The 19,188-nt window shown below is 45.8% G+C and overlaps 1 protein-coding gene across 1 annotated transcript in view; it reads left to right on the top strand.

Moving 5' to 3' along the window:
* The window catches only part of RALGAPA2 (Ral GTPase activating protein, alpha subunit 2 (catalytic)), a 283,032-nt gene that overhangs the window by 164,763 nt on the left and 99,081 nt on the right, over positions 1 to 19,188 (top strand). Inside the window, exons 28-35 of the mRNA XM_010836602.1 lie at positions 907 to 1,015; positions 3,097 to 3,207; positions 4,678 to 4,746; positions 5,005 to 5,142; positions 8,566 to 8,749; positions 12,027 to 12,801; positions 13,916 to 13,987; positions 18,782 to 18,905. Coding sequence (XP_010834904.1) covers positions 907 to 1,015; positions 3,097 to 3,207; positions 4,678 to 4,746; positions 5,005 to 5,142; positions 8,566 to 8,749; positions 12,027 to 12,801; positions 13,916 to 13,987; positions 18,782 to 18,905 — 1,582 coding nt within the window. The remainder of the gene's footprint in view (positions 1 to 906; positions 1,016 to 3,096; positions 3,208 to 4,677; positions 4,747 to 5,004; positions 5,143 to 8,565; positions 8,750 to 12,026; positions 12,802 to 13,915; positions 13,988 to 18,781; positions 18,906 to 19,188) is intronic.

The raw sequence follows: 19,188 nt of genomic DNA, 5'->3' as shown, positions 1-19,188 counted from the left end.
GCGGGTGTTGGCTCAAGCATTTAAATTTCATATATGTGCCTTCAGGAAACATTAAGAGAAATATGGCTTTTTGATCATTGTAAAAGATAGTGAAAATGAAGTCGTGTCCGACTCTGTGACCCCATGACTGTAGCCCACCAGGCTCCTCCGCCCATGGGATTCTCCAGGCAAGAATACTGGAGTGGATTGCCATTTCCTTCTCCAGAACATCTTCCCGACTCAGGGATCGAACCCAGGTCTCCCGCATTGCAGGCAGATGCTTTAACCTCTGAGCCACCAGGGAAGCCCCAAAAGAGTTGTCGGCCTCCTGGGCACCCAAGAGAGTGGCCCGTATCAATTCCAAAGAGAATTATTGCCCAGTCTTGTTTATAATTGAGAAAGGTAATTTTTAAAGGACTATGCAACTTAAAGAATATAGTGTCTTAACACATTGTTTAAGAGAAGTAACAGTGAAACTTAACTTTGAAAGTTGTGCTCAGGTATTCTTTACGATGAAATACAGGATTTGTCTCCTGTTTGTGGTAGGTGTTGTGTATTTTATTGTATAGAAAGTAATTATAAACTCAATTTCCAACAGTTTTCTAAGATTCATGTTTTTGATTCTTCCTCAAAAATATTCTGTTACAATAAAATGTGATAAAAAATTAGTTTCAGCAAAAATAAGTGGTAAAGTGCTGTGACAATTCACAGAAAATACACCGTGTATTTCATTAAGTATTTAATTACTAACCGGAAAACCAGTCTGTTGAGGGTACCTTATCTTTTTTTCTCAAGAAGACCTTTTGTTAATGTAGCTACAACTTTTGTGACTTTGTAAACAAGGTTTAAAATATCTTGTCATTGACAAATACCAAGAAAATGCATCTCTTCACAAGGGTTTTCTTCCTTTTTCATCTTTTCCAAAAGGTGCGTTGCCATCTGCTCCCTCGGGATCTGGATCTGTGAGGAGCTGGCACAAGGCACTGGCCACCCTCAGCTACAAGAGGCCGTCAACGTCATTGGTGTCACTTTGAAGGTACTGCCAGTTCATCGTGTGTTTTTGACATCGAGTGCCTCAGATAGTCAACCTGTTGTAGGTTGAATTAGCACCATCCCTATTTCCCTCTATGATACAGAGAGTTTTGATGCAAAAATTCTTTCTCTGAAAGCCACGTGGAACATTCTGTGAGGGTCCTGGGCGGGGCTGCCAATGGCTGCTTCCCTCAGGTGGCTGCCTTCTGGCCATCCGCCGCCTGAGCTTCGGGAAAACTGGCCCAGGGCTGGGCACCCGTGACCACGTGCTGATGAGAGGGTCAGGGATGCATTTCATCCCCATGTCCCGCCGCCCTCCGCCTACTGGCAACACCATCCCCCTCGAAGGCCCCCGTAACCTTAGTGCCTGGCATCCTGGGCCTGCCGCCTGGAAGGAAACTGTCCCGCTTATCCCTGCTCAGCTCATCAGAGCACCCCTCAGCGGCTTCTCTCTGCTGTCCGCCCCCCGTCTCTCACACTTCTTTGCACTCGTAGCTTGTCTTGTCTGCTATGTCCCTCACTTCGCCGTCGTCACCTTATCTGTCTCTGGCTGAGATGACAGCCATGCCTGCGTTGTGTTTCTGCCGTGTGACTTGCCCAGTGGGAGGCAACAGGGCCGCCCCAGGGCCTACTCTCCCCATGTTCCATTGCGCCCTCAGACCCCGCATGGGGCTGTGTGGCGCATTAGGAATATGATGGAGACCAAGATGCAGGACGATAGACACACAGAAGAACTAGCAAACACACAGAAAGGATTGGCTCTTAGCCCTTAAGGCTGTATAGAAGTTTCTGTGGGGGAGGAAGAGGAAACAGAAGAGCTGGAAGGGGTGGGCTTGGTGGCCTCGTGGGGAGATGACATCTCTGGCTGTGACCTGCAAGACATGGCAGCACCTGCCAAATGCAGACCTGGGGGCCCAGTGTCCTGGACAGAGCAAGGAGCAGGTGCAAAGGCCCTGGGGCAGAAATAAGCCAGAGTATCTGAGGAGTGGACAGAGGCCGTGAGGGTCAGGTGGCAGGAGGCCTGGGTGGCCAGAGGAGGCCATGGAGCCACTTGGGGCCAGGTGCTCTCAACCAAGTTTTCTTGTGCCTGTCAGGAGAGGGCAGTCAGTACCTGTTGTGCAGTAGCTGAGCCGGTCACCTTTCCCTTCTCATCCTGTGCTTTGTCACTGAGGTGCTTGACTTCTCTGGTTATTTCTGTGGCCCTCTGGTCAGCTGATGTCTGCTTTGTGCAGCCGGGCACTCCTGGCTTGGAAGTAGCTGAGAGGCAAATCCAAAGGTCTCCCTGGACAGGACACAGATTTAGTGACGAATCTTTCTGCCCTGGCTCATGCGGTGTGGCTACCGTGCAGCCCAGGGTCTGACCAGGGAAGGAGCAATAGGGGTCCTCATACCTCCCACGCACCCCCAGTCCATGGGCCCTGCGGGAATTGCCCCTTCACTCTGCCATCTCCTGAGAGACTGAGATATCTAGAAAACTGTGAACACCTGCCAGACACAGAAAACAGACTCAATAATTGAATTTGCCATAACTTTGGATTACGTCCTCCTACTTCCACATTTTTCACATTTCTTAGAATGCTATCTGTGCAGGTTAAGCTTAATTTCATAGGACAGAAAGTCTTTTGATCAATCCTTGTTTCTCCAAGTGTAAAATGAAGATAACATCCACCTTACGGAGTTGTTAATGAAGAGTTATCAAGGTGAAAATGAGAAAAATTCTTGTAAGAGGTTCAGCACACCGGGGCTACTCAATAACGTACTACATTTCAATTTCCTCCAGTCGTCAAAACTATCGTTTGTGTGATCTGGATAAGGCAGTTGAATTTATGGCTTTAATTTCCAAATGATTAAACGTTTCTGCAGAGTGTTATGTAGATTAACACAACTCGTGTAGACAGAAGGCAGTTAACAGGGTGGTGACCATGTACAAACTGGTGATAAGATACACTTTTCAGATATTTAATGCAGAACAAGGACGTGGGTCCCCAGAGGGAACTGAAAAGAAATCCTCGTCATGTCCTCCTTTAGGAATGCCGCACATGTGAAGTGAGGTTATTTAGTGTGGGGTTTTGTTTCCTTTTCTAGTTTCCTAACAAAATCGTGGCCCAGGTAGCCTGTGACGTGCTTCAGCTGCTAGTCTCCTACTGGGAAAAGCTTCAGATGTTTGAAACCTCCTTGCCTCGGAAAATTGCAGAAGTAAGTCTTTTCTTCCGCCATAATGCTCAAACATCACCGTTTCCTCTTTTTATTATATTTGATATTTAATGAATTCTAGATACTCCAATAATTGTTAGAGCACCGACTGTTAAACTGCCATGTGAGTCACCCATTTTCAGAGTAAATTACGCTGGCCCTTCTCAGCTGCGATTTCAGGCACCGAGTAAGAAGCCACCAGTGTTCCAGGGCAGGCTCACACTTGGGGAGTTTGAAAGGCAGGCACGACTACAACAAAGAGACCTTTTGTCGACTGGGCTTCATTCATCCAGAGTAATTTGGATGGTGCCAACAAGGAGTAGGCAGCTGGTCGTGATGCCCTGTGTGCAGGGGCTGGGGGAGGGGGGCTTTCCCAGAGCGAAGGCCTGGGCTGTGCGTTCTGCCACCAGCATGATTGCCCAGCTGTAATGAGCTTACCACTGTCATACCCTTGGGGTGGGATGGGGGGAGTGGGTCATTGGTGGAGGAGAGGGGCAGAAGGAACAGGAAGAATGCCTTCAACAATGAGACCCTGGAGGTCAGTGGCATGAGACGGTGCTATCTTGCAGGAAGTAGGTACCCTCACCCTGCACGAGCTGGGTGCTAAGGCTCATCCCTTCTTTAAACAAGCCCTTGTTCCATACACACCCGGTGGAGAGAAAGGAAGTAAGGTGATTTACTTTTTCTTAACCCTGAACAAATGTCACCCATGAGGTCACTTTGTTCTCTCAGATACATCAGAAATCAAAGGTGATCTTTGACCTCAGGGGACCCAGAGTGAAACAGAGCTTTGGATTTTAGGAATGTGAGATGCTGCCATATGTAAAGTTGGGCTTTAGAACAACCGTGTAATTTATCATCTAAATGGGGATGCCTTTGAAAATGAAATAGGTGCTACTACCGTGGCTCAGCTGATAAAGAATCTGCCTGCAAGGTGAAAGACCTAGGTTCGATCCCTGGGTTGGGAAGATCCCCTGGAGAAGGGAAGGGCTACCCACTCCAGTATTCTGGCCTGGAGAATCCTATAGACTATACAGTCCATGGGATCACAAAAAGTTGGACACAACTGAGCGACTTTCACTCACTCACCCCAGCACCGCAGGTCGGTGGAAATCTGGGGTATGTTATAAGAAAAGTAAATGGGCGGATGTTCATAATTACCTTTGGAAGTATTTATTGCTTTCATCACTAGAAGGGTGGAGGCTGATGCTGGAAATCATGTGACCACAGACAGAACCACTCCTTCCTCTGGGCCCTGATCTCCCCGCCAGCAGAGGGGAGACAATTGCAGCCATCACCCTCTCCGGTCTTCAGGTCATGCAGGTCACTGAGGTGACTCTTGATCTGTGTCATTTTCCTCCAGGAGCTGGCCCCCTGGCTGGGTGTGGTGGCAAGGCCATCCCGGACCTCTTACCTGGCGGCTCCCAGGGCCGTACCATGGTGTGTCTGATTGGGAATTTGTCTTCTCTGCAGATCCTTGTGGCCACAATTGCTTTTCTATTACCAAGTGCAGAGTACTCCTCAGTGGAGACAGACAAGAAGGTAAGTGGCCCATCTGCTAGGTTCTCCCCAGAATTTGTTTTTTTAAAGACGTGGCTCAGGTGGCAGATGCTGTCACACGCAGGGCTTTATAACCTCCCCTGTTCGGACCGGCCCTGGCCTCTATCTGTGAAAGCCTCCTTCACCCCTGTGTCCCTGAAGAATGGCCGTGGTGCTGGAAGGTTCTGTTTCCTGTAACGACACACAGTGGTGGAATCTGTGAGGCTGCAGGGTGAGGCTCTGGTTTGCTTCCTCCTCCAGTTCCTCGTGTCCTTGTTGCTCTGCCTCCTGGACTGGTGCATGGCGCTGCCGGCAGGAACCCTCCTCCACCCCGTGTCCACGGCGGCCCTGGACGAACAGGCCCCGGCCCGGGCCCCCTTACTGGATTACATCTACAGGGTGAGTCCCCCCGCCACCCTGGGCCTTGGGGTACAGGGTCTGGACTGGAGACTCAGACAGTCCTCCAAACAGGTTGCTGTTGTTCAGTTGCTCAGTCATGTCTGACTCTTTGCAACCCCATGGACTGCAGCATGCCAGGCTTCCCTGTCCTTCACCAGCTCCTGGAGTTTGCTCAAACTCGTGTCCATCATGTTGGTGATGCCATCCTACCATCTCTTCCTCTGTTGTCCCCTTCTCCTCCTGCCTTCAATCTTTCCCAGCATCAGGGTCTTTTCTAATGAGTTGGCTCTTCTTAGGCATTCCTGTACTTATTTGTGCCCTTTGGACAAGGATTTATGGGGGTTCAACATTTTAAAAGAAATGAATGACTTCAGGAATGTTCACAGAATAATTGTAATTACAGAGAAGCTGTGATTACCTGGGCTTCCCTGGTGGCTCAGACAGTAAAGAATCCGCCTGCAGTGCGGGAGACCTGGATTCGATCCCTGGGTCAGGAAGATCCCCTGGAGGAGGGCATGGCTACTCGATCTAGTATTCTTGCCTGGAGAATCACATGGACAGAGGAACCTGGCCAGCTACAGTCCATAGGGTCACAAAGAGTCAGACACGACTGAAACGTCTTGGCAGACAGGCAGTGATTATCCCAGGCACAATGCAGGCATTTTACCTGATTGTCAGCGTTAAACAACTGCAGTTTGCTCAGGCTCCCCCAGTGTTTATGGAACATGGTCCATACCTGCTTCGTTTTGAAAAGAATCTTTATTGTAGGAATATCTACAGCCTTAGTTGGCCAAAATCTATTTATCAGGGGAAGAAAAAGTACAAGGATACCAGTCTTCTCTTTGCTTTCAAAGATCTTCAGAAATAAATTAAGGCAATACAATATATTACATCAAATTAATCAGCAGCATCATTTTTATGATACCTAAGACATTGGAATTTCACCCCCTACCACTGACTAGGTGTGGTATTTACTCTGGACCCTTGGTACTCTCATTCCAAACAGGCCTTACAGCTTTCCCTATGGAAGCCTTATCTATCCATCTGTCTATTATATCCATCCATCTATTACTTGTGTGTCCATTGAATAGGGCTCCGCAGGTGGCGCTAATGGTAAAGAACTCGCCTGCCAGTGCAGGGGACCTAAGAGATACAGGTTCAATCCCTGGGTCAAGAAGATCCCCTGGAGGAGGATATGGCAACCCACTCCAGTATTCTTTGTCTGGAGAATCCCATGGACAGAGGAGCCTGGTGGGCCACATTCCATGGAATCACGAAGAGCTAGACACGACTGAAATGACTTAGCACACACACACACAATTGAATGATTACTGTGAGGTAGGGGCAATTCCTTTGCTTATTTTTATAGTAATTAAACTTAAAAATAATTTTTAAAAAATTTCTAGGCATTTCCCTGGCAGTCCAGTGGTTAAGACTTTGCCTCTCAATGCAGAGGGTGCAGGTTCAATCCCTGTTCTGGGCAGCTAAGATGCCTCCTGTCTTAGGGGCCAAAGAAACATACCAACCCATAAAACAGCAATATAACAAATTCAGTAAAGACTTTTTTTAAAAAAGGCCCACATCAAAAAATGAAGAAGATTTCTTAAGTCATTAACAGATTGCTTTGTTGCCTTATTTTAAAATGCATTCAGTTAAAACCAAAAAAGCCACTTAACCATAGTTGAAATTCTGCTAAAAAAGTATTTTGTACTTTTAAATGGTTTCTTGAATGGTCAAAGATTTTAGTAACTATGTTCAGATGAAGTAGATATTTCTGTCATCACTATGACTTATAAACCTAGACGAGGCTTGGCTTAAGGCACTAAAGTAGCTGCAGTCATTTAAATTCATGTTTAGCATTCCTTTTCTTAAACCATCTCTCTCAAAATTGCTTCACCAACATAAAAATCACTTTATAGTTAACGTGATACATACATTTACTGGATAATCCTTTATTTTTTTTTTTAAAGGAAACTTTTTCTGCTAAAGTATCCTATGCATCCAAAAAACTGCATCCATCAATCCTAAGTGAATTTTGGAGTTTCACCAAGTGGGCACACCGGTGAAATGGGCTCCCGATTCTAGAAACGGAACATCCTGGCATTCCAGGAGCCCCCGTACGTGTAGCCCCCACACAGACCCGGGGGTGACCACTGTCTTGTCACAGCAGACACTTGTTTTTGGCTGTTGGACTTTATAGTGTACAGAATCGCCCAGCGTGTCCTTCTGGTTCTCATATGTATGCCGTTCTGTTGGATGTACACCTAGTGATGGAGTTGCTGGAACGCGTGTGTTGTGCTTAGGAGTGAACACGCAGTAATTTTCCAGGGTGACTGTGCTGAGAACTGCAGCTGCTCTACACCCTGGCTGACACTTTGTCTCTGCTAGGTAGGCAATGGTATCATGTTGTGGTTTTATTAATCATTTGTATTTCATACATTTATGGCATCTGACTAATAGAAATTAGCTCTTCCGATGATAGAAGCTCAAATTTTTTATATTAACGAGGGAGCTACCCTCATTTTCCTGTACTGCTCTTTCGCTAGGAAGAGGGCGTATTCGGATGGGCCTCCCCATTCTTGATCCTTTGTAGCCATGGACGAAAGTTGCAGTTACCGCCAGCCTCCTCCAGTCCCCAGGAGGCAACACAGTTGGAAGGAACTGAATCGAGACACATCCAGCCTGACCTCAGAGCTCATCATCTAAAAGCAATCCTTCCTTAGTTTTTAAAAGTATCACCTTCATTTTCTTCAAACTCAGTTTTTTACATTTATGATCTGAAAGGAAACTTTAGTATAGCGATTAGCTCACCTATACACATTGACATCCTCAAGACGGTTGTGGGCACAGCGTCAGCTTCAGTCAATGGCAGTTTGTAAACAGCCAGTGAGCTTTCAGGAAACTCATCTTAAGAAAGTAAGGATACTTTTAGAATTTGTGTTAGATTTACTTCATCAGTTATACCTTTTAAAAAGCATATCAGATTGGCCCTTCCAAGTCCTCATTCGTGTCATGAGTTACATGAATTCAAATCTGTGAACGTTTATGCACTAGGTCAGCGGTTTCTGCTGATGGCTTTCATTCTGATTGCCACTGTGGGTGGTGGGGCACCCGTGGCCCATCGCGTGCCTCGTCGTCACCTCTCTCGTGCCTTCGTGGATGGGAGCAGCATCAGGCGTGTGCAACCACATAGAGTGCCAAAAAGCCCGCTTGCTGACTTTTGCTTTCCTTTTGCCATCGATACAACAGGAGCGAGATAAGCATGTTCATAGCAAGAAGGTGTTTTAGGACGGAAAGGATTTGATGTTCTCAGGAATTATCAAGCAGGAATCCTGCCTCCCAGGGGCTGCTGTCGTTTGACAGCCCGTCAGGGGGCAGGCGGTGGGTGGCATTCCCAGCACACGCTCCCTCCTGTGCACGCAGGTTCTGCACTGCTGCATCTGTGGCTCAAGCACGTACAGCCAGCAGAGCCGCTACACCTTGACCCTGGCGGACCTGTCGTCCTCGGATTACGACCCCTTCCTGCCGCTGGCGAACGTGAAGAATTCTGAGCCGGTCCAATTTCATTCATCAACAGAACTGGGCAACCTGCTCACTGTTGAAGAGGGTAAGGCTCTTCAGGCTATTCATTGCTGTGGGCAGCAGAAGGGAAAATGGTAGCCGTTTGTGAGTACTCGCTGTGTTATTTTCTAAGAAGCTAGTGGTTGCAATCTGGGTTTCTGCAGTGCTCTGTGATATCAAGTCCTTCCTTCCTCGTTTCCTCTTTCTCTGTCCTCCCCTTTCTTCTCCCATCGGAGTTGAGTTTTGTATGCTCGAGGACCTGAGAGAGGCACAAATCCCCACGCATAGTCCACTTTCTGTCCCCAAGGAGTTTTTCATCACATGCAGAGATAGGAATCAGGCAGAAGGATTCATTGTGTGTGGCCTGGGAGCCCTGTACGAGTTTCCCATGGAGAAGTGCCTAAGTCAGACTTGGGAGGAAGGGCAGCCTTTGCGAGGAGCTGGTAGAGAGGGACCAGATGGGAGTCACCAAGACAGATGGAGGCAGGATAGTTCTACTCCCAGCAGAGGGCTTGTCATAGATGTGGGTGTGGTCAAAACGTAGGCTGTGCATGTCCTCCTCTACCACGCTTCTCCCCAAAATGACGGGAGCCCATCTCTATGCTTTGGAATATAGTCAGAATATGGGGGAGTGTCATCTGTATGTGTGATAACATTGCATAGAATCACGTGCGTGCACACATACACACACACAATTGAGTGCCTGTGAAACTAGTAAACTCTGAACAGTGATGCACGGTCTTGGTGACCATGCTGATATTGTCCTGTTGCCGCTCAAGATGTTTACCGTTCAGGTGAAGGATGTTTGGAATTTCTCCGTGTTATTTCTTACAAGTAAAGGTGTATCTTCAGTTGTCTCAAAAAGTAAAAGTTAAAAAAAAATGTGGATGTAGAGCGTTAGATCATCCATGATAATTTTATGGACCTTGCAAGTTAAAAACCTAGGGCTGAGAATGAACCTGGAAGGAAAAAACATCCTCCAAGAAAAGAGTGAGGGCAGAGTGAGGGAAATGGACGAAGAACCATTCAGTGTCATTAATTCATCATTTATAACCAAACTGTTTCCAGTTAGAAAATGTTTCTGATAAGCAATGTTATATTTTGGTCTATCATTTTAAAGTGATTCTTTCATAGACCATTTGATGTAATGACTACTTTCAAACAGAGTTACAAGTGAGAGATCCAGCCACCTTATAGCCTAAGTGGCTGTTGGCTCAGCTGGAAGAGGAGCCATCAGTGGTACAATACCTGCTCACTCTTCTCATCTTTAATACCTAATTGCTTAAAAAGAAGAGACGGGAGGAGCTTTAAAAAAAAAGAAAGAAAGTTAAAGGACAATCTAAAATTACTGCTTTTATATTTCCTCTCTAAGTTTAGAAAAATGAAATAAATATATGGAATATGATTTTACATAGCCTGCAGAAGTCACAAGCTTGTTTCTTCATTAATGGGGTCTAGATTTCCTCTTGATTTTTCAGGGGAGCCCTGGGCAGTTGATGCAGGTGAAGTCTGCCAGGGAGAAACAGTTCTTATTCCACAAATATTCTCTTTCCTTACTTTTCGGTACCAAAAATATTTGGGGTGCGTCATTGTTTATGACGAGTAATGTGACTCCAGGTTAATTTCCCCTTGCAGAATTCAAGCATGTTCATTAAAATACAGATCTGTATTTATCTCAGATTATAAGTACAACCTACGTAAGTAAAAGTAGAGAGGGTTGCTTTTCCAGTTGTTTTCTGCTGTGGGCCTGCTTCCAGTCGGACTTTTCTTGTTAGTGTCGAAGCCTGTGCCTCCGTGTCATCGTCATGCAGTGTCTTACATTATGGACTCCTGAGCCCCCAGCTGGCCGCAGCTCTGCTGTAGAGGCATGAACATTTCTGATGGGTTGTGTATTCATATGGGATGATAAGCATGAATAAAAAGCATCTGTAACTTTTGAAAAAGTTAATATGTACACAAAAACAGAGGCATTCATCACTGTGATTCTGAGGGAATGAGTCGAGGTGTTTTAAATTTCTCAGCTGTATGGAAATTGTCCACACGTCAGAGGGTCCGGAAGAAACATTTCATCTCAGGGACACATGCAGATGTCCTCCTCTGCTTCTAAGAAACCTGAGGTTTTAAATGAAATTTTATTTTGCATTGTCGGATACAGATAATTTCTTGTCCACCCACCCCCTCTAAAATATTAAGAAGTTCTAAAGAAGTTAGGACAATTTCAGTCATCATGTACAATTTCCTAGATGCTAGGATTTGATTGTTTCTAGAATTTTTACATCATAAAATTGATGTTTTATAAATAAGTCAGTTAGATTTCTAATGTCTAAGGGGGAGGACGTTTAGCACACAAAAGCATATTTATACTTAGTGATAACTTTTAATATTTGGTTTTTCATGTCGTGAATTTAAAAACCAAGTATTTCTTAAGTATGTATTAAGCCTTTAAGCCCAAATTAGAAAACTTAGTTTATTTAAATATCTAGTAGATTTTTTTTTTAATTAAAAGTTTTCATTTTGACCTGTTCTTAGGTTGACACACAGTTCTTTTGTAAACGTGGTGGATTAAGATTTCTGTAACTGCTTTGAGGCTTCAGTAATCGTTTCAGCCCTTACTTGTGGATTTTGCCTGCTTCCCCATCATATCGCAAGCATTTCACACAGCCCCCTTGATTGCTATTGTCAAAGTCCTTCTATACATCTGAAGTCTTAAACATTTTATAAATTAGTTGCTCCTGGGCATTTAATCAACTACAAATTCAGTGAAAGCTTTCTAAGTAATTCCATGAATTATTAATATATCAGATTCTGTTAAATATTTAAAATGCCCTGACAACAAAACATAGTCACAATAATCCTAAAGCAAATTGCTTCAAATATATGTAAGCCATCCCAGGCTTGATTCATCCCCTTATCGGTGTCTCCCTTTACCCAACAAAGGGAGCGAGGCCACCTCCCCAGCCCTGGTCCCCAGCCCTCCAAGCTGCCCTGCTCTCCAAGGGCAGATGTCTACCTCCCTGAGCTCTTAGAGCCATCAGTGCTAAAGGATCTGTCTCTGGTTTATAGCTGTACTGGAACATTTTTAAATGTCCCTTTCAGAATGAGACCTTCCTGTAAATTGGTTCTTTTAGTCATCTATTTAAATTGTGCTTGTAAATTCAAATAGAATCAATGTCCAAAGAAGAAAAACAGGTGGAAAAAAAAAATCCCCAGACTCAAAAAAAAAAAAATAGCTTCCTTCTTGCTGGGGATGGGTCGTGGTCTGGTGGTGGCTGCTTCTCACCTTCCTTCTCCAATGTGTCCCCGTGTCCCCATCTCACTGTCAGCAGAGAGGAGGAGAAGGAGCCTGGGGCTGATCCCGCTGACAGCGCGCATGGTGATGGCGCACCTGGTCAACCACCTGGGCCACTTCCCGCTCTGCGGGGGCCCCGCCGTGCTGCACAGCCTGGTGGGCGAGCACCACGACAACGTGCACGCCGACGCCGCCGAGCTCTCCCCAGACGTGTTCAGGAGCCCCAGCCTGCAGCTGTTTGTGTTCAACGACAGCACCCTCATCTCCTACCTGCAGACGCCTGCGACCGGTCCTGCCAGTGGGTCGCCAGCGGGCGCCCCCTCGGACGTGAGAGTGATCGTGAGGGACATCTCAGGGAAGTACTCGTGGGACGGGAAGGTGCTCTACGGACCCCTGGAAGGCCACTTAGCCCCCAAGGGCAGAAGCCCCTCGTTCCTCATCTCGAGCTGTCAACCCCCAACCCCTGGACCTCAGAGGGCTCCTTCTCAGACTGAGGAGGGAGAGGATGTCCTCGACAAATTACTTGAAAACCTTGGCCACACGAGTCCTGAATGCCTTTTGCCATCCCAGCTCCGTCTGAATGAGCCTTCCCCACCCCCTTGTGGCATGAATTGGGACCAGGAGAAGGAGATCACCAAGGTCCTGCTGCGCCAGAGCACACAAGAAGACGAATATGTCCAGAGGTGCAACTCGGACGTGGCCATGAGGGTCGCCAGCCAGGAGCCGCCGTCCCCAGTGGAGCCCCGGGGAGCCTTCTACTTCTGTAGGCTGCTGCTCGATGACTTGGGAATGAATTCTTGGGACAGAAGGTAACAACCCTCTCTAGACCGTCAATTGTCTTGTTTTGTGTGTGTGCAACTGTTCTTCTCAGTTTGGGGTTTGGGAAAAAGAGAACAGAAAATGGAGATTTTTCTCTGTTTCAGCGTTAATAGCTAGAGGAGGGCATGCCTACCCACTCCAGTATTCTCGCCTGGAGAATCCCATGGACAGAGGAGCCTAGTGGGTTACAGGCCATTGGGTTACAAAGAGTCAGGTATGACTGAAGCAACTTAGCACACACACGTAGCTTATTTTCTGCTGCTAAAAGTGAAAGTCACTCAGTCGTGTCCGACGCTTTGCAACCACATGGACTGTACAGTCCATGGAATTCTCCAGGCCAGAATACTGCAGTGGGTAGCCTATCCTTTGTCCAGCAGATATTCGCAGCCCAGGAATTGAACCAGGGTCCCCCGAGTTGCAGGCACATTCTTTACCAGCTGAGCTACCAGGGAAGACCCTAAATTAAAACTAAAAACAAAACTAATTTTACTCTACTGATGCACAGATTGAATTCCAAACATCTGTTGTGTATTTTAAGGAGTATCAAGCATTTACTCTGTGTGTGTGTTTTAATTACTGCTCTGCCCATTGTTGCTTCTGCCTTCATGAAAGATGCCAGTGGACTACAGAGACGAGTAAGCCACAGTTTCTCCCTAGGTCTGGTGAGGGAGGAAGACTTGTTATGGCTCTGATAAAAGACAGTGTGCCTCAGGACCTCAGGAAGGACAGTGGGTCCATCGGGAGGTGAGGGGCAGTGGAGGAGACTGCAGATGGGGGGGTTTGAGCTGCAGAGGTGAGAAAAGAGTCTCATGACAGAGGTGACAGTGGTACCAGCAGGATGTGCACACACATCAGTCACACACTCAGTGACCAGCCAGTGTCCCCAGACAGTCACGGGAGGCAAGTGCAATTGTGACGCCTTTGAACATCTTCAGAATGAAGTTCCTTCTCTAGGCTTCGGCTGCAAATCTTTGGTGAATGGAGTGGCTGTGGAGGGGTGGATGGATGGATGGGTGAATGAATCGGTAGGTTTGTGCATTGATTGGGAAGGGCAAAATTGATCTGTGATTACATGACTTTTCTCTTAACCCTTTTTCTGTATAGGAAGAACTTCCATCTGTTGAAGAAAAATTCAAAATTATTGAGAGAGCTAAAAAATCTGGACTCCCGGCAGTGGTAAGTGAAAGTGTATCAAACCTCCTTGTTCCTGTCTGTCTTTTGTGTGCTGGCGGGGAGGGGTGCCAGATAAGGTGGCAGGAGTGACACCCCTGCAGGGGCCTGGCAGTTTATACCTTTGGTAGTTTGATCCTGAGGAGTAAACTTACATGTTTACTACATGAAGAAGTCCTCTAATCTCTGCCCTTGATTAAGAACCTTTCAGCCAGTGGACGCTGGTTCTCGTCATCTTTCTGCCAAGCCTCTGGTTCTGCTGAGGGGCAGGCGCCAGTCCGCATCATGTGGCAGCGTGGTTTGGATCCCATGGGCTAGGTTAAGACCTGGGTGCTGTAATCAGGGGCTCCCTGACCCTGAGCTTCGTTCTCCAAAGCAGGTCAGATCTCAGATGGACCTCTCTTCTGAATGATTTTAGAAGCAGTTCTGAAGATGAGCTCTAACCCGTGTTTAATCTGGGGAAACAAGGGCTTCCAAAAACATCTCAGCCTGGGGCAAGTGTCATGCTGGGCACATAACAGGTGCTTGGAAGTCGTCAATAAACTGCTTCCTTAATCTTGAGTTTTTTAAAACTCACTTAAAAACAGCTTTCTGTTCCTATTGTATTCCCTTCAGAAGCATCACTGGGCATCTCCTTAGAGAGAAAAACCTGCATTTGTTATTCCTCAGACTATCCTTCCCCACATCGTTTCCCAGTTGTCGTTGTGCTGCTTTTTCTCCAGAGGAAGGAAATTCTGGGGCGGGGGCGGAGGGTGGGGTGTTTCCTGAAGGGGCTTGTGGATTCACTGCCCCCTCCCTCCCACTGTCTAGTAGGAAATGAGCAGTCACTTGGGTTCCAGACTCATCTTTTCCAGTGTAGGTTGAGTTATTCCATGCTCCTTCCTATTGAGTGACAACATTGGTGTCTTGTGATTGTGGCCAGTTTGTTGAGTGTTCAGTTCAGTTCAGTCGCTCAGTCGTGTCTGACTCTTTGCGACCCCATGAATCGCAGCACACCAGGCCTCCCTGTCCATCACCAACTCCAGAGTTCACTCAAACTCATGTCCATCGAGTCGGTGATGCCATCCCGCCATCTCATCCTCTGTTGTCCCCTTCTCCTCTTGCCCTCAATCCTTCCCAGCATCAGGGTCTTTTCCAATGAGTCTTTTGCTTTGGGTCTACCCCTTCATTCTTTCTGGAGTTATTTCTCCACTGATCTCCAGTAGCATATTGGGTACCTACTGACCCGGGGAGTTCTTTCAGTATCCTTTTCATACTGTTCATGGGGTTCTCAAGGCAAGAATACTGAAGTGGTTTGCCATTCCCTTCTCCAGTGGACCCCATTAAATTAATGTACTTTAACTGCATGAGGTACAGTGGAAATAGCTCCCTGGGGAACTGTTCTTGACATCTAAAAAGGTATCCACTTATTTTACAGTAAGGATGTTTTCAGGGTTCTTTAAAAGAACAGAAATAAGCTGGGGGGTTCTTTAGCTTTGAGATCCTGTTATCAATCAGTTAGCAAATAAGAACATATCTTGTCCCTCAACTTCTTATCAGGATGTTTCTATTAATTTCTGGTATCAATTTATCTCCCTGCTATCAAGTCAGGGTTTCTGCTTAACCCGTTCCTAGGAAAAGTATGGCTTCCCAGATGGCGCTAGTGGTAAAGAACCCACCTGCCAATGCAAGAGACATGAGACGTGGATTTGATCCCTGGGTCAGGAAGATCCCCTGGAGGAGGGCATGGCAGCCCACTCCAGTGTTGTTGCCTGGAGAATCCCATGGTCAGAGGAGCCTGGTAGGCTACAGTCCTTGGCGTCTCGAAGAGTTGGACACAACTGAGCATACACGCAAGAAAAGTAGAGACCATCTCACAACTAGGATCTATATGCTGTGAAGCTAGCAAAGATGTAAATAGTATAATGAACATATGTACACATTAAAGAAAGCTCCCCCTTTCAATATTAATGCCTCTCCCCACCAAAAGATAAAGTAAAAGTGACAGTCATGTTTCTTTGGCTTTTTAATGTGACAACACAAGGAAACCAAGCTATTCTGGTCTAGTCCTAATAAGGAAAAAAAAACAAAAACAAATTCCAGTGCTGTCCATGTGCTCTGGACTACCTGCTCCTCTGTGCACTGGGCCTGCCGCTCTTGGACATGAAGTGCTGTTGATGTTGCTAATTATCATTTCAGAAGCCTGGCTCTAATAAGGCCAGACACAGCGTCTGCATCCTCCCAGGCTCTCTGCGGTGCTAACATTTTGGAAGCTGTGAAATTTGATGAGTGTTTACAGCTAAAGGTCACCTGGGCTCACACCTCCATCCGTCATGCAGTCACCCAGCATCTCTCTGCTCCACAAGGAGCTGATGAGGACCCATGACCCTTAAGCAACTACAAAGTAAAAAACTTGGACTTTAAGGAGAACAAACAAAAACATTTCAGATAAACCTGAGATTGTTTTTTGTATGTCCAGTATATAGAATAGAGAAAAATTAAATGCTGAGGACTTATCAGTATGTAGATGGAGCTGCAGAGAAATGGACTGACTCCTTTGCTCTCCATTTGTTGAAAGAGACTGTCTTTTAGTTCGTGGCTTATGACCTCCCTTACCATCCAAGCCCCTACATGATTACAGATCTTAGAATCAACTTGTCTGAGTCCAGACTGCTGGCCAACCCTGCCTGTAGTTCAGGAGGAAATGATGTCACAATTTTGGGCCCCATGTGCTTGAGGACAAGCTTTCCAAGGTCTCTGCTGGAGCACCGCCCACTAGCATTCATCAGCACAGAATCCCCTCTCCACCCCCCACATCCATTCTCTGGAGAGCGGCACCCCCACGAACATGACAGAGCAAGGCTCCATCAGGGTCTTCAGGACACCCACCTCCCCCGCTGGCAGCATGACAGTTCACTTCAAAAGCCTTAAAGTAGGCAATGATCATAGTTCCACAACTATGAATTTATTTTAAGGACTATCAAAGATGATGTGAAAACACCTTTCAAATGGATGTGACCCAGATGTCCAGTAGCAAGGATTTGGGATATGGAATAGTAACATAATGGAATGGAATATTCCACAATCATTATTAATAACTTTGTTACACAAGCATATGGTGTAAAAGTGTTCACACTCCGAGTCGGTGTAAATAATGATTTTTATGTTAAGCATATTTTACACAATTTTTTTAAAGTGTTCACAAATATTTTAAGTGAAAAAAAACAGTGGCAAAACACAAATTGATGGCGTCTCATTTTGTAGGCAGAAACGCATCCTGAGATAGTAACCGTTGTGATTTCAACATATATGCAGAGAACATGAGCGGGTTTTTTTTAATTCTTCTCTTTCCTTTCTATATTTTCTAATTTTTCCTCTGAGTATGGTCATTAAATGTAAACTATGGGGGAAGCAGGAGGAGTAAGCTATCAAGACAAATCCCTGGGTCAGGAAGATCCCTCGGAGGAGGGCATGGCAACCCACTTTGGTATTCTTGCCTGGAGAATCCCATGGACAGAGGAGTTTGATGGGCTACAGTCCATCAGAGTCTGATGGGTCGCAAAAAGTCGGACACAACTGAAGTGACTTAGCACACATACAGAAGATCTTGAAGAATGTGTTAAAATACGGAGCCCAGATTCTATCACTATTGAGTCTAATCAGATTATAATTTTGAGGTGTTAAATGATTAGACAACAGAAACATTTCCATGTTGCTTAAATGCTCAGTAGTTTTTCCAACAGATTTTTCCAGAGTATATGGTAGAAATCAGGAGAAAAGTGGAACTTCTTTGGAAATGGTAATAGAAAATCTAAAACATAGGGACTGGAATCCAAGTCTTGGGTGATGGAGCTGTGGTTCTTGGTTAAAGCTCTATTCCAGTGAGAGTGATGTCATCACCTGTCTAAACTGTGCTCATATCACTTGTTGTAGATCTAGTGACCTTGACACGTACTCCAGTGTATAATTTATATTAATAGAAATGGCTATCGACATATTCCAGTATATCATTGTTTCTCAGGTCAATTCAACAGAGATTTAGCTGAGCAAATTCTACATGCCAAAGACCATATCAGACGCACAAAAGTTGACCCAGAACTCCTTTCTTCAGAGTGTTGCGTTTACCTGATTCAACAGCAGAGTGCCCCAAATCCATCATGGAGGAAGTGGACAAACAGTTTATACTTCCAAAGAAGTTTCCCTGGACAGCTGTCCAGCTTCTCAGGCACCCTCAGATCAGTCAGAGCCCAGGCTGGGTACAGCCCCTCACAAAGATGGTACCTAAATGTGTCCTGCTTCGAAGAAGTAGTTTTCATTTCTCAAGTAGTCTTGGCCTATGTTACAGTCCCAATTAGGGAGCTCCCCAGTTTCCTTATCTAAAGGTGTGGGAAGTGAAATATACATGGTCACATGGATCTGTCCACCGCTGATATCTATCTGAAAGGCTCAGTATTTTTTTTTTTTTACCAAAGCTAGAGAGAGTTTGTCAAACTGTGCACTCTTACATGCTGTTCACACACCACACATCTAAGAGGTGGTCTCAGGAGCCAACTGCCCTGCCTCAGCTCCTGACCTCCCGTTTGCGGTGTCACGTGCTGCGCCTCCTTTCAACTGTCTCTACCAGGAGGTGGTGACAAGACCTGTCTTCTTAGGGCACCTGCAAGGATAGATGAGATTGTGTGCTGAGCCTTCTTGGAACAGTGCCTGATCCCTTGTAAGTTCTTGGTAAACGTCAGCTGTATAGCAGACATATATGTGGCAGCAATAAAACCAAACTTTATACATAAGAATTCTAACTCCTTCCAACCTAAAAATTCGCAGCCGTGAAACGCACAAAATCGCAGTGTTTTACATTGCCGAAGGTCAAGAAGACAAGTGTTCGATCCTTTCCAATGAAAGGGGAAGCCAAGCGTATGAAGACTTTGTTGCTGGACTTGGATGGGAGGTAATTAATTTCATCTAGGAGGTGTTTGCCCATCAGCACTGTCTAAGGATGTATGTAAGCTAGATGTTGATGGTATGCGTTTTTACATTCATATATAGTGTGGGTAGAGTTCTGGAGTTGAAGGGTGTATAGAATTTGACCTCTTGTGGTAGTCTTTTTTCATACTTTATACATAAACTTTTGTTCCCCCTTAACTTTCCTCTTAATATTGTTTCATTTGCTTTTTATGTGAATTGAATAGTCAGATTGGCTCTCCCAACTGTAGACAGTATGTAGTAAGAGA

This window comes from Bison bison, unplaced genomic scaffold, assembly GCF_000754665.1.
Source record: "Bison bison bison isolate TAMUID 2011002044 unplaced genomic scaffold, Bison_UMD1.0 scf7180017864063, whole genome shotgun sequence".
In the NCBI taxonomy this organism is placed as follows: Eukaryota; Metazoa; Chordata; class Mammalia; order Artiodactyla; family Bovidae; genus Bison; species Bison bison.
This window is presented reverse-complemented; position numbering and strand designations above follow the sequence as displayed.